Source organism: Periplaneta americana, chromosome 16, assembly GCF_040183065.1.
Source record: "Periplaneta americana isolate PAMFEO1 chromosome 16, P.americana_PAMFEO1_priV1, whole genome shotgun sequence".
In the NCBI taxonomy this organism is placed as follows: domain Eukaryota; kingdom Metazoa; phylum Arthropoda; class Insecta; order Blattodea; family Blattidae; genus Periplaneta; species Periplaneta americana.
In genome coordinates this window covers 11,804,440-11,818,428 of record NC_091132.1, presented here as the reverse complement: position 1 = coordinate 11,818,428, position 13,989 = coordinate 11,804,440, and the positions used below count along the sequence as shown (strand labels likewise).

Below are 13,989 nucleotides of genomic sequence, written 5' to 3'. Positions count from 1 at the left end.
GTTAAAGTGTGCGTGAGTGAGAGTGTGTGTTAAAGTGTGTGTGTGTGTGAAAGAGAAAGAGAGAGTGCGGTGTGTGTGTGAAAGAATTTGTGTGGGAGACTGTGAAAGAATGTATGAGTGTGGAAGTGAGTGTGTGACTGTGAGAGTGAGACTGAGAATATGTGTAAGATATCGACAAAGAGAGAGAACATGTTCCTCATTGCAATATGATTACCTTCAATGTATCACACTGTGTACTGTATATACTCGTAGTTATCTGTAGGAAACAGGACATACACAAATTTCAGTAGCTTAATGCGTCAAAAATTGTATCACCTTCCCATACGGTACTTGTATGGAATGACAGCTAAGATAACGTATCTCAAATTTAGGTGACACGAGGTGTTAAATGCATCCTTTAATTCAGCTTTGGACGACTACTGTAACACGTCACGTCAGCACATTAAGCGTTTCCTGCTGAAACAAAACTATAGCATCGTTCTTCAGCACGCTACAAAACAGGCGTGTATTTCCGCAGCTGCAAGACAGATGACGTGTGCTTTCCAATCTGCATAATACGCATTCCACTATGCAACGGTAATGCAGGCAAAGCACAACAAACATTTGCATACATACTTAATCGTACTTTTGCATTAACGCTACAGAAACGAATTCATACGCAAATAAGTATAACAATTTCAGCAAATGGTTTCGAATCCTATTTCTCTATTTACTATTTTCCTTGTTTATTCCAGCCACTCAGCCACTTTGCGTTCATCTGTGCCTTCCCTCGCTTCTGAATCCCAGTAACCTGTATCAAGTGGCAGTTTACGAATTCTTTCTCAGTCGATTCCTTGCTAATGTTAAGACAGTCGAACTTCTATATCTCGAGATAATTCTAATTTCCCAGCAGCATCGTATATAATTTGTGTATAAATTTTATTCAATAACTTGAAGTTCTGTTACTCGAATTATTCAATATCTCGAAAGATATTTTATGCCCCAGCCGTAAAAAATTAATCTCTAATGCGAAGTTCGGATGAAAATGTTCAATAATAATAATCTAGGCCTATACTAATAATAAATCTGTAGCCAAAATTGTTCAGGTAATTTTCGATTTTCCAAAAATAATTGGTCCTAACATATATAATTAACCGCCCTGAAACCGAAAATCGCTTTTTTTTAATTTTTGTCTGTCTGTCTTACTGGATGTTTGTTACCTTTTCACGTGGTAATGGCTGAACCGATTTATATGAAAATTGGAATATAAATTAAGTTCGTTGTAATTTAGAATTTAGGCTATATGACATTCAAAATATTTTATTTAAAAGGGAGGTTATAAGGGGGATTGAATTAAATAAATCGAAATATCTCCCTTATTATTAATGTTCGTGAAAAATATTACATAACAAAAGTTTCTTTAAAAATAATTTCCGATAAGTTTTATTCCATACAAAATTTTGATAGGACTGATATTTAATGAGATAAATGAGTTTCAAAATTGCAATAATAACGCCATCTAAGGCGGTGTAATGAAATAAAAAACAAATGACTTCGTCTATAAGGGGCCTTGGACAACAACAATCTAAAGCTATGAAACATAGCCTACAGAGAATGTTTCTGTATTTGTATGAAGTAATATCGGGAGCTAAATTAACAGATTTGTATAATTCATTATTAATTCACCATTGGAAAGTGTAGTTTCTCTAGATGGACATAATGCTATAATGTTATTACAGTAACTTCTGAGTGAATCGAGGACAGGTGAGATTAAAATAGCTTCTTATGCACAGAAAACTTGATAGGCATTCGTTTCCTGTATTTCCTAAAATAATTTTTATGACCATATGAGTGGTCTCTGGATCCAAATGATCGCATTTTAGTTTTTTAATACAATTTAAGTAACATAATAAACGATTTATCCTTCTATCAAACACGAATGTTCCCTGGATCAAATGTCCTATTTTAATTATGTAATTACTTTATATTTATTTCTAACGGGTGCAGCGGAGCGCACGGGTATGGCTAGTGTATAATAAAACGAAATGAAGTGCCGTTAGCGAGTGTTGTTTCAATGCAAAGAAGTGAACAGTATCATTGCTCCTATATTGTAAGCTGAGGACAGAACTTAAAGTTTATTTTTCTCCCCCAGGAATCACAACTAGTCCTTTCTGTATTTTAATACAGTTAAGTAGGAACACAATGACTGCAATATACACAACGAGATCGACCACTGCAGGGATCCCTTCGTGAAATGTGTTCAGTACACACTGTCCCTTTTAATGTAGCGAAGCCATTTCTCATATTCAGTAGCTAAAGCATTCCTAGCGGCGGAATTGGGAACTAAAGCAGCCACCAAAACTTACAAAGAAAACTACAATATCAGTGGAAAGAAATGTGTGAAATCAGGGTAATCATTTCGGGACACATTGTACTTCATTACACCCGTAGTAAAGTAGGATTACAGTATAAACTGTAAATCATTTAATTATGTGCCATGTTTAGTCAATATTTCATTACATGTAAGCTTGTTAATGTGCATGAAAATGATTTTTATATTTAAGTATGATTATTAATATTACTATTTTGTCATTGTCTCATCGTGTAGTGTGGAAGAGAAGGCCTCATGCCTTAACTCTACCAGAATAAATAAATTATGAACATGGCTCCCAGGGGCGGTTATTGAGGTGAAGTAGGTGAAGTCCCACTTCACCTATTTACATGTAAAACACAATTTATCTCTTATTAATAATTATTTCTAGTTATTACCGGTACAAGGTTTCTTTTCTGTCGTCGTGAATAGTGTTTAGTTGTATAAATAGTACCTGTAACCGTCCGCTGAATAGAATAATGTCAACAGTTACGAGCGCCGAGCGGTGTCTATTGGAACTTTCAATATTGTAGAGGTGAAATTATTTGGGCTCCCATTCTCATAGAGCACTTGGTTTCCATGGTAACGTGACGTCACGCACTAAAGAAAGATTATGAGTGAAGTGCGCTTCTGAGTCTTTCAGTTACGGAAAACTGTCAGACTTGTTGTAGGTGGAGTAACCAGTTTGCAGATCTAACGGTACTAAAAATAGAGAAGGGTTGAAGGTGGTCTCCAAGGCCGGGGGCTATTATTTAAGGGCTGTGAAATTTTATAGTATTATGTACTATCTGACTCGAGATCCTCATTCCTTGTGTCCAAGCAGCCACCCCTGCTGGCTCTATGTTATTTTATCAGCAATACAGCCCACATACAGTAGCTTTGCATAGAGATATTACTCTCCACTCTCAGTTAAACTCAGACAGTTTATGAGGACATTATCGACAGGTTTGTGGCTTTAAAAGACAGAGGACTGACTTGGTACGCAAGAAATTGGGTGAGTCCTGAAATAAATTAATTTTCCTGTTTGCATGTGTTCTAGAACTAGTAAAATTGTACTTAATTTACGAATTGTAGGTCTACTCATTATATTGGTAAAGCTTTTCATGCATTTGTGTATGTGAACAGCACTTCACCTATTTTTTTTACGACGAGCCGCTACTGATGGCTCCCTCTCATGCACAACTCTCACTCTGTATCTCATTGCAGACAAAGGCTAACCGAGAAGGAAACTTCTGCCACTGTATGTAACAGGTAGCGCCACTATTTTCAGAAAAACAGCCATGTCCCATTTTACAACCACCTTCTCCTCTATGCTCTGGTCCACACCTATGGAGTAATGGTCAGCGCGTCTGGCCGCGAAACCAGGTGGCCCGGGTTCGAATCCCGGTCGGGGCAAGTTATGTGTTTGAGTTTTTTTTTTTCAGGGTTTTCCCTCAACCCAATACGAGCAAATGCTAGGTAACTTTCGGTGTTGGACCCCGGACTCATTTCACCGGCATTATCACCTTCATATCATTCAGACATTAAATAACCCGAGATGTTGACACAGCGTCGTAAAATAACCCAATAAATTAAAAAAATAAATCTATGCTCTGCACTGACACATAGGTTTCATAAAATCAACGACGATTTGCTGTATAAGGTGGTGGAAGGTTTTCTGATAAAATATTATCGCATTACAGTCTTACTAATAAACCGTGTATAGTTTTTATACGAGACTTATCCAGAGTTGAGACAGAAAACGTTACTAATAAACCGTGAATAAGCTATGGACGTATAAACAGGCTGTAACTATACAATGGGAATTGCTTTGCAGTAGTTATATACACGAAACCCCTTGTTTAAGCGTTGTATATAGAGAAAAAATGGCCGCCCCTCTAACAGCTGTTCGTATCGACTGGTTACTTTGTAACCACAGAAGAAGAAACCAAAGATCATAGAATTATTAGAATAATATTGCTGTAGCTTGTAATCTTTGACCAAAATGTAGTGTGGTAATCGATTAGAGCCAGTTGTACTATCGATATTTAACACGCCACACTAGAGCGCTCTACCGGATGCAATAGAGAACCTCAGATATTCTATTACCTTTCGTAACGAAGTAATGACGAAACTATGACGTAGTGGTGTAACAGTTATACTGTTATACACGAAGTATGTAGTGAATATTAGTAAGGAATTTACACACGACTTATAAACGAGCTACTCATTGTATAAGTATAAGACAGTTAAACGTCTGTATATAGAGTTTTTATTAGTAAGACCGTTACTGTGTTATGCTCATTCTAGGTCGAGCATCCATGGAGGGGGTACCTACTGGAGTGACCGTAATGGTGAATGAAATCCACTGACGACAACCGCCGCCCACACGATGCCCGACTGGTCAACAAACGATCAACCCGGAGTGTCGACGGACAACTTTACAGAAAGAAACAACTTCTCCCTTTGGAACCAGGACATAAACGAGTCGCAGATCAACAGCAGCACCACCTCCAACACTGGCGATGACGAGACTATAAAGACGATGTACAAGTACACCGTGCCCGCGCTCCTGGTCTTCTGCATCCTTTCTCTGGCTATCAACGTCCGCATTCTGATCTCCATCTACTGGATCCGACGACCTCTATCGCCCACACTGCACATCAGCCTGAGCCTAGCGGGGGCGGACGCCTACACGTCCCTGATACTAGCCCTAGGGCTGGTGGTCAACAGTCTGCTGCCGGTCGGTTTGGAAATCACGTACCAGAACCACTGCTTTGCGCTGTTCCTGGAGACCCAGAGGCTGGGAGGCGTGATCGTGACGGTGGCGCACCTCCTAGCCCTCGCCTGCAACCACTACCTGGGCATCCTGAAGCCCCTGCACTACCTGTCCATCATGACCCACCGCAACACGACCGTCTGCATCATCTTCCTGTGGGTCGTGCCTATAGCGTACTTCGTCATATATTTCTCATCAGTAGATGGAGAAGGGTTCCAGTCAGAAAACTGCACCACAATCCAGTAAGTCAGAATCTTTAATTTCAAATACATACAGTCCCTGATTAAAATATATAGCACCGAAATTCCGTTCAGTGAATCAGTAAATAATCTAGGTATTTATATGGATAAAAGTTTAAATTGGAACATTCAAGTTGCAGAAACCTGCAAAAAAGTATTCTCATTAATCCATTCGTTTAGGCGATTGAAGAACTTTCTACCCTTTTCCATGAAAAAAATGTTATTGCAAACACTCGTGATGCCCCACTTCGATTACTGTGATATTCTGCTTACTGACCTAAGCGTTACTTCGGCGCAGAGACTGCAATGTGTTCATAATATGTGCGTCCGTTTCGTCTGCAATATTCGCCGGGCTGATCACGTAACACCATCCCTCGAAATGTTGTCCTGGCTCCGTCTAGAAGATCGTAGGAAAATCCACTGTCTTTCCCTTCTCTTTCACATATTGCATTTCTCCACTCCTGTCTATCTTGCGTCTCGTTTTCAAAATTTGTCCACCCATCATAACCTAGACACACGATCACAGCACTCCTCAATATTATCCATTCCCTCCCACCGAACATCCTCATATTCATCTTCTTTCACTGTGGCTGTTCCTCGGCTTTGGAATTCCATACCGAGTAATGTCAGGGACTGTCAGACATCAAGAATAGGCTAACGAAATATTTTTCTAACAATTCTTGTTAACAGTAATAGCTGTTTCAGGTTTCTCAATGTTTAATGGTTATATATATCACAGATAAATATCTAAATTATCTCATTATTATTATTATTATTATTATTATTATTATTATTATTATTATTATTATTATTATAACTATTTCTTACCAATGTTTATTATTGTCACACTAACATTACTTATCCAACTTTCATTATTTACTTTCATGTTGTTTTATGGTCTAGATATTAATGTAATAACTATGTAAGCAATTGTATTCAATTAGAATTAGAGTCTGGCTGGGCGGAAGAGAAGCCTACTGGCCTTAGCTCTGCCAGATTAAATAAATAAATTATTATTAAATTAAATTATTAGAACCTCTATTAACCGAGGTAATGAAGGGGGTGAACTGAATGGTTAATCGAAAAAATCGGATAATCCGTACCATGAATGATTTTCATCAATTAAGTGTATAATACAGTTTCGTGCATAATTTACATGCTGTCATGCTGCAACCACTGATGTCTTCATACTAGACACTACACTGTGCAATATTATGTTTGTAATTTGTAAAAAAAACACAATGAAGTAGGCCTATAGTAATACGTACCACTTTATTCTTGTTTTCTATTAAATCGCTCACAGTTGTAACGCCGATCTCGTACCCTAACGCGACATGTACTACAGTTTATCTTTTCCAAAGCCGCTCAATTATTTTCACATTTTTCCGATAATTAGCACAAGTTTTCTTTTGACACTCGTGGAAGACTTTTTGCATACAAGTAATACAGTACGGCAGGGATGAGACGATATTAGCTCCCAATCATGATAGAAGAGCTCGACCTTGATCACGAGCGCATAGCGCATCCGCTATATAGCGTCGTAACGTAGACGTCAGGGATGTACATGCACATGCAGCGAATAAAGGCAGCAATTATTACAATAACTTGCGTTACTAAATTTCTGGCTATGTAATAGGGCTAATTATTCAGTTATTTAATATACATGCACATATATAAACAAATCGCAAAGGGAAGGGTTTTTAGGAACAAAAAGAGAAATAGGAAAAGTTAATTGTATGTGAACCATTTTCTTGTTAACAGCAATTATTTATTATGTAAATACTTCACTTCATTGGTTAGGAGGAACTAATAGGGTCTACCTGCTCCACGTGTGTGATCTCTAAGTACTTTTGAGTATTTGTTGAAAAAATAATGACAGTATTGATTGAAATAGGGTATATTGATTGTGTGATTGTAAAATGTAGTCCTTACTCTCCAGTCGTGATTATGTAATGAGTTTTCTTAGAGCGATTTGTGAGATGCACGTAATACGAAAAAACAAATTGATTAAATTAAGATATTGAGATCCATTGTAATTTTTGGGGTCAATCATTTAAGGGGATATGTATGATTTTTAAAACTTCCACAATTTTCGGCCAAAATTTGTGAAATTTAAACTATATAAACAGATCTATAATAATATCATCTGTACAAAATTTGGTGCAATTAGGTCTAATAGTTTTGAAATTATATTTTTAAGTATATTTTTATATTGAAAAAAAAGCTCCTTGCATCAAAGTTTTCAAAATGTTTAGTTCATATTTGCTCAAAATCCTGAAAATAGTTATTGGAATAAAAGTGAATTAGCTTTTTGAGCTTAGTAATAGTATAAGTTAAAGTGCAATCAAAGATAAAATATTATTTCTAAATTAAAGAAACACGTAGTCTAATAAAAGTAAATATCCAGAAACAAGTAACAAATAAAACATCAACAACACATTTAAAATAAAGAAATAGAAGGAATCTAGATACAGTCTACTGACCCAAATGTAAATTAATTTACCTTCGATGTCAATTCCGAAAGCAATTTATTTCTCTCTTCTCCTGAATAATGCCTATTTATTTTTTTTTCATGTTGCGTCTCATAATGCTGTTTTATGTTGCTTTTTTGCAAATGATATATTTTTTACACAACAAACACTGGACTTCATCACCATGTTCGAAGCATAGTCTAAATATTGTATCTTCCACTCTTCCTTGAAAGCTTTAAGCACTTCAGTTCCGTCATGATGCGCTGTGTTCTAAGATCTGTACATCTTTTAGCAATCTTTACAGGTAAAAGAGCTCCGCGCGCGCGCAGCGGGCAGAAAAGAGCTCTCGCTCTAAAATACTAGTCGGCATCGCAAGACTGAAGTACGGCCACTCGAACAGGAGGATAGCACTGGATGGTGCACGGCTTTGCAGATGTGTGGAAGTTCTTGGGCAGATTGTGACTATTTTACAAGTTTAGAAAACACCCCCTCCCACACAGCTGTTCATGTTGTCGACATCGGCAGAAGCATTCCTACTACATACTGTGTAATGCTAGTGCTAAAGGATTGTAATAACTCTCTCTAGAAAAAATACGAACAGTACTAACGTAATGTACAGAACGTCGTATTTTTCCTGCACCAAAAAGAAAAGGCGTGATGAAGACAGTTGGATAATCCACCGATCGATTAATAGGGTGACGAATAATCGGGGTTCTACTGTACCTAGAGAAGGGAGATTTTAGCAATTTAAATTTTATAATGTAGCACTTTAAAAATTAAATTTAGCATTTTATAGTACAATTTAGCATTCTGTAACATTTTGGGACGGAACATATTTATGGAAAATTTGGTGGTAGAAATTCAACGTCATCAATGTGTTAAGGGGACACATGTGATTTTTTAAAACTTCTACAATTTTCATCCAAAATTATGAATTTTTAATTACATAAACATGCCTACAATACTGTCATTTGTACAAAATTTGGTGCCATTAGGGCTAACAGTTTTGAAATTATATTTTTAAAATATATTTCATATTGATGTCACTAAAAAAAAAAAAGCTCCTTGCAACAAAGTTTTCAAAATTTTTAGTTCATATTGGCTAAAAGTTTTAGGGTGATAAATTATAATCTAATATAAGTTTTAGGGTAATAAATTATAATGTAACATAAGTTTCAGGGTGATAAATTATAATCTAACATAAGTTTTAGGCTAATAAATTATAATCTAACATAAATTTTAGGGTGATAAATTATAATCTAACATAAGTTTTAGGCTAATAAATTATAATGTAACATAAGTTTCAGGGTGATAAATCATAATCTAACATAAGTTTTAGGCTAATAAATTATAATTTAACATAAATTTTAGGGTGATAAATTATAATCCAACATAAGTTTTAGACTAATAAATTATAATCTAACATAAGTTTTAGGGTGATGAATTATAATCTAACATAAGTTTTAGGCTAATAAATTATAATCTAACATAAATTTTAGGGTGATAAATTATAACCTAAAGTAAGTTTTAGGGTAATAAATTATAATCTAACATAAGTTTTAGGCTAATAAATTATAATCTAACATAAGTTTTAGGGTGATAAATTATAATCTAACATAAGTTTTAGGCTAATAAATTATAATCTAACATAAATTTTAGGGTGATAAATTATAATCTAACATAAGTTTTAGGGTGATAAATTATAATCTAACATAAGTTTTAGGCTAATAAATTATAATCTAACATAAATTATAATTTAACATAAGTTTCAGGGTGATAAATTATAATCTAACATAAGTTTTAGGCTAATAAATTATAATCTAACATAAATTTTAGGGTGATAAATTATAATCTAACATAAGTTTTAGGCTAATAAATTATAATCTAACATAAGTTTTAGGGTGATAAATTATAATATAACATAAGTTTTAGGCTAATAAATTATAATCTAACATAAGTTTTAAGGTAATAAATTACAGTTTAACATAAATCACCATATGTTGAGGACATGATAAGTATTTTAAAAAATTGAAAAATTAACAACTAAAAGAGTAATTTTTTTTTCTCAAGAAGTAATTGGCAAAATATGAGAAGCATGTGACAGATTTTACATATATCTATCAGGAATAAATTTAATATAAATTTAAATAAAAATTACGTAAACTTTGAAAATTGGGACAATTAAATTCAGTGTTTAAAAAACAACAAAAAATAATTATAAGTAAATTAATTGGAATATCTAAGTGAAAATTAGTGTACTGCATGTCCACATGGTAAGAATGTGTGGTAAAGGTTAAGTTTCAAATTAATTGGTTTAAAAATGTAGAAGTTAGAAATTTCACAGATCCAAAGTCTTAATAAACATGCCCAACTAATACATGAAATATAACAAAGGGAAGTAGATTACATATTTCCATTAAACATTTTTCTTGTTTTTAGGTGCTCTATCCATTCCACAAATGTCTTCCATAGATTAGTTAACACCCTGTAATGTGTGCCTAATTTAGTTGACGAAAACAGTATTACGGTGGGAGCCCTCCTTCCTTGAGGCCAATATTCTTACTTTTACCGATGAATGCACTTTTGATCTTGTTCAGTGACTCCATAGCGTAACTTTATAAAGAACGGTCTCCTAGCCTCCAAACTTTTCAATAGCGAATAGAGAATGTCTGACAAATTGCGTCCCAGAAAAATATCTGAACATCTATCCATCATTGGGAGAAAAAATTAGATTAATGGCATAATTTCAGAACGTGGAGGTCCGACACGACAACACTTTCATTAAAGCGAGTTGTGCACACGGAATCAGTCATTTGTCAGCTTCGTCAAGCCAACTTCTTGCCTAGATCATTCTGAAAATAATGACACTCACAGAAGATATAAAGGACCACGTTCAGAGATTCACGCACATTCTCAAGAGTTGTCATTTTCTTTATAATGAGATATGGAAATTGGGCTGTTATTCTGAAAAAAATCGATTGTCATATGATTGGTTATTTGGTTTCCATGGAGGGCACTGGTGTCGACTTAATATTCATTTTCAATTTTTTCTCTTCGTACTAGCAGTAGGTCGGCGAGGTCACATAAGTTGGCTTTCTAACGGGCTGGTTTATAGATTACATATATAGTATTATGCCTATTTTATAAGTTTCCATGTAACATAGGTCGTCTTTAATTGGAAGGTCGTATACGACCGTGTTGGGAGTTTGTCCTTAAAGACATTTCTTTAAACCCCACATTTCAAATCATTTATGATGTGATTTTGAAAAGAAGTCAAAATTTGAAATGCACACAAAACGAAGAGGAAATACACCAGCGAGCAGTGGCGGCTGATTGACTGAGGCAAGTGAGGCCGGGCCTCAGTCACTTGGCTTAACTGAAATCAAATTTTGTGTTTCTATATAATGTATTAGTTATTTGAATGAAGCATATATCGCTGTAGAAGCATTTGAAAACTTTGTGATGTATATAGACCTGTTTTGCAGTAAAATTTGTTCCTGAGGCCAGGATCGCTCGTGCCGGTCTGGCTTGTGATGTATATAGACCTGTTTTGCAGTAAAATTTGTTCCTGAGGCCAGAATCGTTCGTGCCGGGTCTGGCTTATGCATTTCATGTCCTTTCGCGGGCTTTGAGTTTGCGCTTAAAACGTTGTAGCTGAGGCACAATTCGTCTGGCCTGGTCAGGTTTCACTTTTCCCATCCATGGGCCGGCCTCAAGGGTAGAGTGGGGTGGGAATAGCAGTGGTGACTTGTCTTCCTAAATAGGTCATAAATAACAAAATTTCAGCTCTTTGGCAGGCAGAGACCCACTCTATTCTTTCCCCTTATGTCTTAGTTTATGACATAAGCGAGGGTGTTCTACTGTTGTACTTCGTAGTAGAGTAGTGAATCTGGGCAAATGTTATATATTTCGGGAAAATATAAACAGAGACAAATGAGAGAAATAATGCTGGTGCAATTAATTCATTGTTAGAGTATCCTTTTTCGAGAAGAAATAATACTGAAATAAAGGAAGTTTTAAATAAAGAGAGAGACTACCGAGATACCTACGACATCGGTGACAATTTTTCTGACAGATAATCTTAAAACGCGAGTTTCTATTGCATCCTAGTATGGGACACATAAATGGTTAAGTGGTAATGTGATGCAAAATAAACTTCTCTTGGCCTTGTTTGTTGCTGTCAAAGGAAAAAAAAAATAAAGAGAAAAGAAAGAAAGGGGAATTTCAACATATATGGGTTGCTTCATCACACTGAAACAATCACTGAAACTCAGAGCATAACAGCTTATTTGGTGAATGAAATTATTGTTTTTCATTAATAGTACGAGTAATAATAATAATAATAATAATAATAATAATAATACTAACAATAATAATACAGTAATAATGATATTAATAATATAATAACAATAATAATTAATATCATAAACAAACATTTCCTATCGGAGGCACTTAAACTAGTTGCATCTGGCCTCACCGAGGATTTCGATCACCGGCCGCTACTGCCAGCGAGTGTTGTTTTTCGATTCTGTTTCTAGTTTTCTATGGTATCAATACAGTTTGTTTCCATAAAAATATGTGCTCGTGTTGTTTTACAAATGACAGACTCGATGAGAAGTAACATTTGGTTGCTTAATTTCCACAAAAAAAAAATCGAAATCCTAGTTTTTTTTTTTTTTTCATTTCAGTGCTAAACAACTATATAAACGCTAATGGAATAAGACAATTAGTAACGCTTGCATTCTCTAATCTTCCCTTATTTCGAGTCTATTTAACGTATGTAATACGAACCGTATAGAGTTCCATGCGAAATGAAACAATACGTTAAAGTCGATATAATTAAAGGACACACCCAATAGATTCTCTCAAATTCGTAAATTAACATACAAAAGTTACAGGAAGATAAAATTACAGATAATGACTGCCTCAATTCTTATTACAATTGTTCCGAGAAAATACGAGGGTATTCAAAACGATGTGCTCAAATTGAATCGTTTATTACTACAAAATTATACAATTCCAGTACATCTTTCTACAAATTAAAGAACAACAGTCAAATTTAAAATATTAAAAGTTCGATATGTACTGTACACCCTGAGTGAGAAGGCACAAATGAAATCGATACTCTCATCTTTCGCCGCATGTTTCGTAGCATGTCTGCATCAATTTCCAAGATTACACTGACGATGCGTTGTCTCAATTTCTGCAGTGTCACAAGAGGCAAAAAAAAAAACATTGTTCTTCACATAGCCCCACAAGAAAAAATCCAGTGGTGTAAGATCTGGCGATCTTGGGAGCCATTTCATCACTGGCATATCCGCATATATAACTAATGACCTTTGCGATGTTTGGAGTTCTATGTCGGACGCATGAACGTAAACAAATGGGAATTCTTTATATATTGCGATTTATTTCGTATGTAACGTGACAAGTGTGAAGGTTGCCTCTGCTTAAAGGCACTGGGTAATCATATGTTTCTTTTTAGATTCGATAACTACGTCATTAGTTCTTGTTAATGATATAGAAATGCCCACACCTGTGGAGTAACGGTCAGCGCATCTGGCCGCGAAACCAGGTGGCCCGGGTTCGAATCCCTGTCGGGGCAAGTTACCTGGTTGAGGTTTTTTTCCGGGGTTTTTCCTCAACTCAATACGAGCAAATGCTGGGTAACTTTCGGTGCTGGACCCCGGACTCATTTCACCGGCATTATCACCTTCATTTCATTCAGACGCTAAATAATCTAGATGTTGATACAGCGTCGTAAAATAACCCAATAAAATAAAATTAAAAAAATAAAAGATATAGAAATATCCAATATTTCTTTCTGGCAACTCGAGTACTTCTCTTATGAGAAGACTAGTTTTTCAAGTATGGTGTGGTCATTGTCAAGCATATCTAGGATTTCAGAATGGAATCTCTCATCTTTGTCATTAGGCTTCAGTGAAGTTACGGATGCGAACTCAAACGTCTATGTAGCAAGCACCCTTCACACTGTTGTCCGGGGCAACGCTAGCTCTCAGCCACAAACGCTCCAGTTTCCTCACTTATGCTGCAACGTCCAGTGCTTTTTTCCTTTGCAAATGCACGAACTGTTCATAACACTTACAAATGGTTAGGCGAGTTGGTGACCTCTTGTGATATCGAGTTCGAAAAGACCCTTGCACTACTGTA

At 35.6% G+C, this 13,989-nt stretch overlaps 1 protein-coding gene across 1 annotated transcript in view; it reads left to right on the top strand.

Moving 5' to 3' along the window:
- Nucleotides 1-13,989, top strand: part of LOC138691064 (melanocortin receptor 5-like) — a 318,829-nt gene that overhangs the window by 267,520 nt on the left and 37,320 nt on the right. The window contains exon 2 of the mRNA XM_069812739.1: nucleotides 4,640-5,350. Within this exon, the coding sequence (XP_069668840.1) occupies nucleotides 4,722-5,350 (629 nt within the window). The 5' untranslated portion in view covers nucleotides 4,640-4,721. The remainder of the gene's footprint in view (nucleotides 1-4,639; nucleotides 5,351-13,989) is intronic.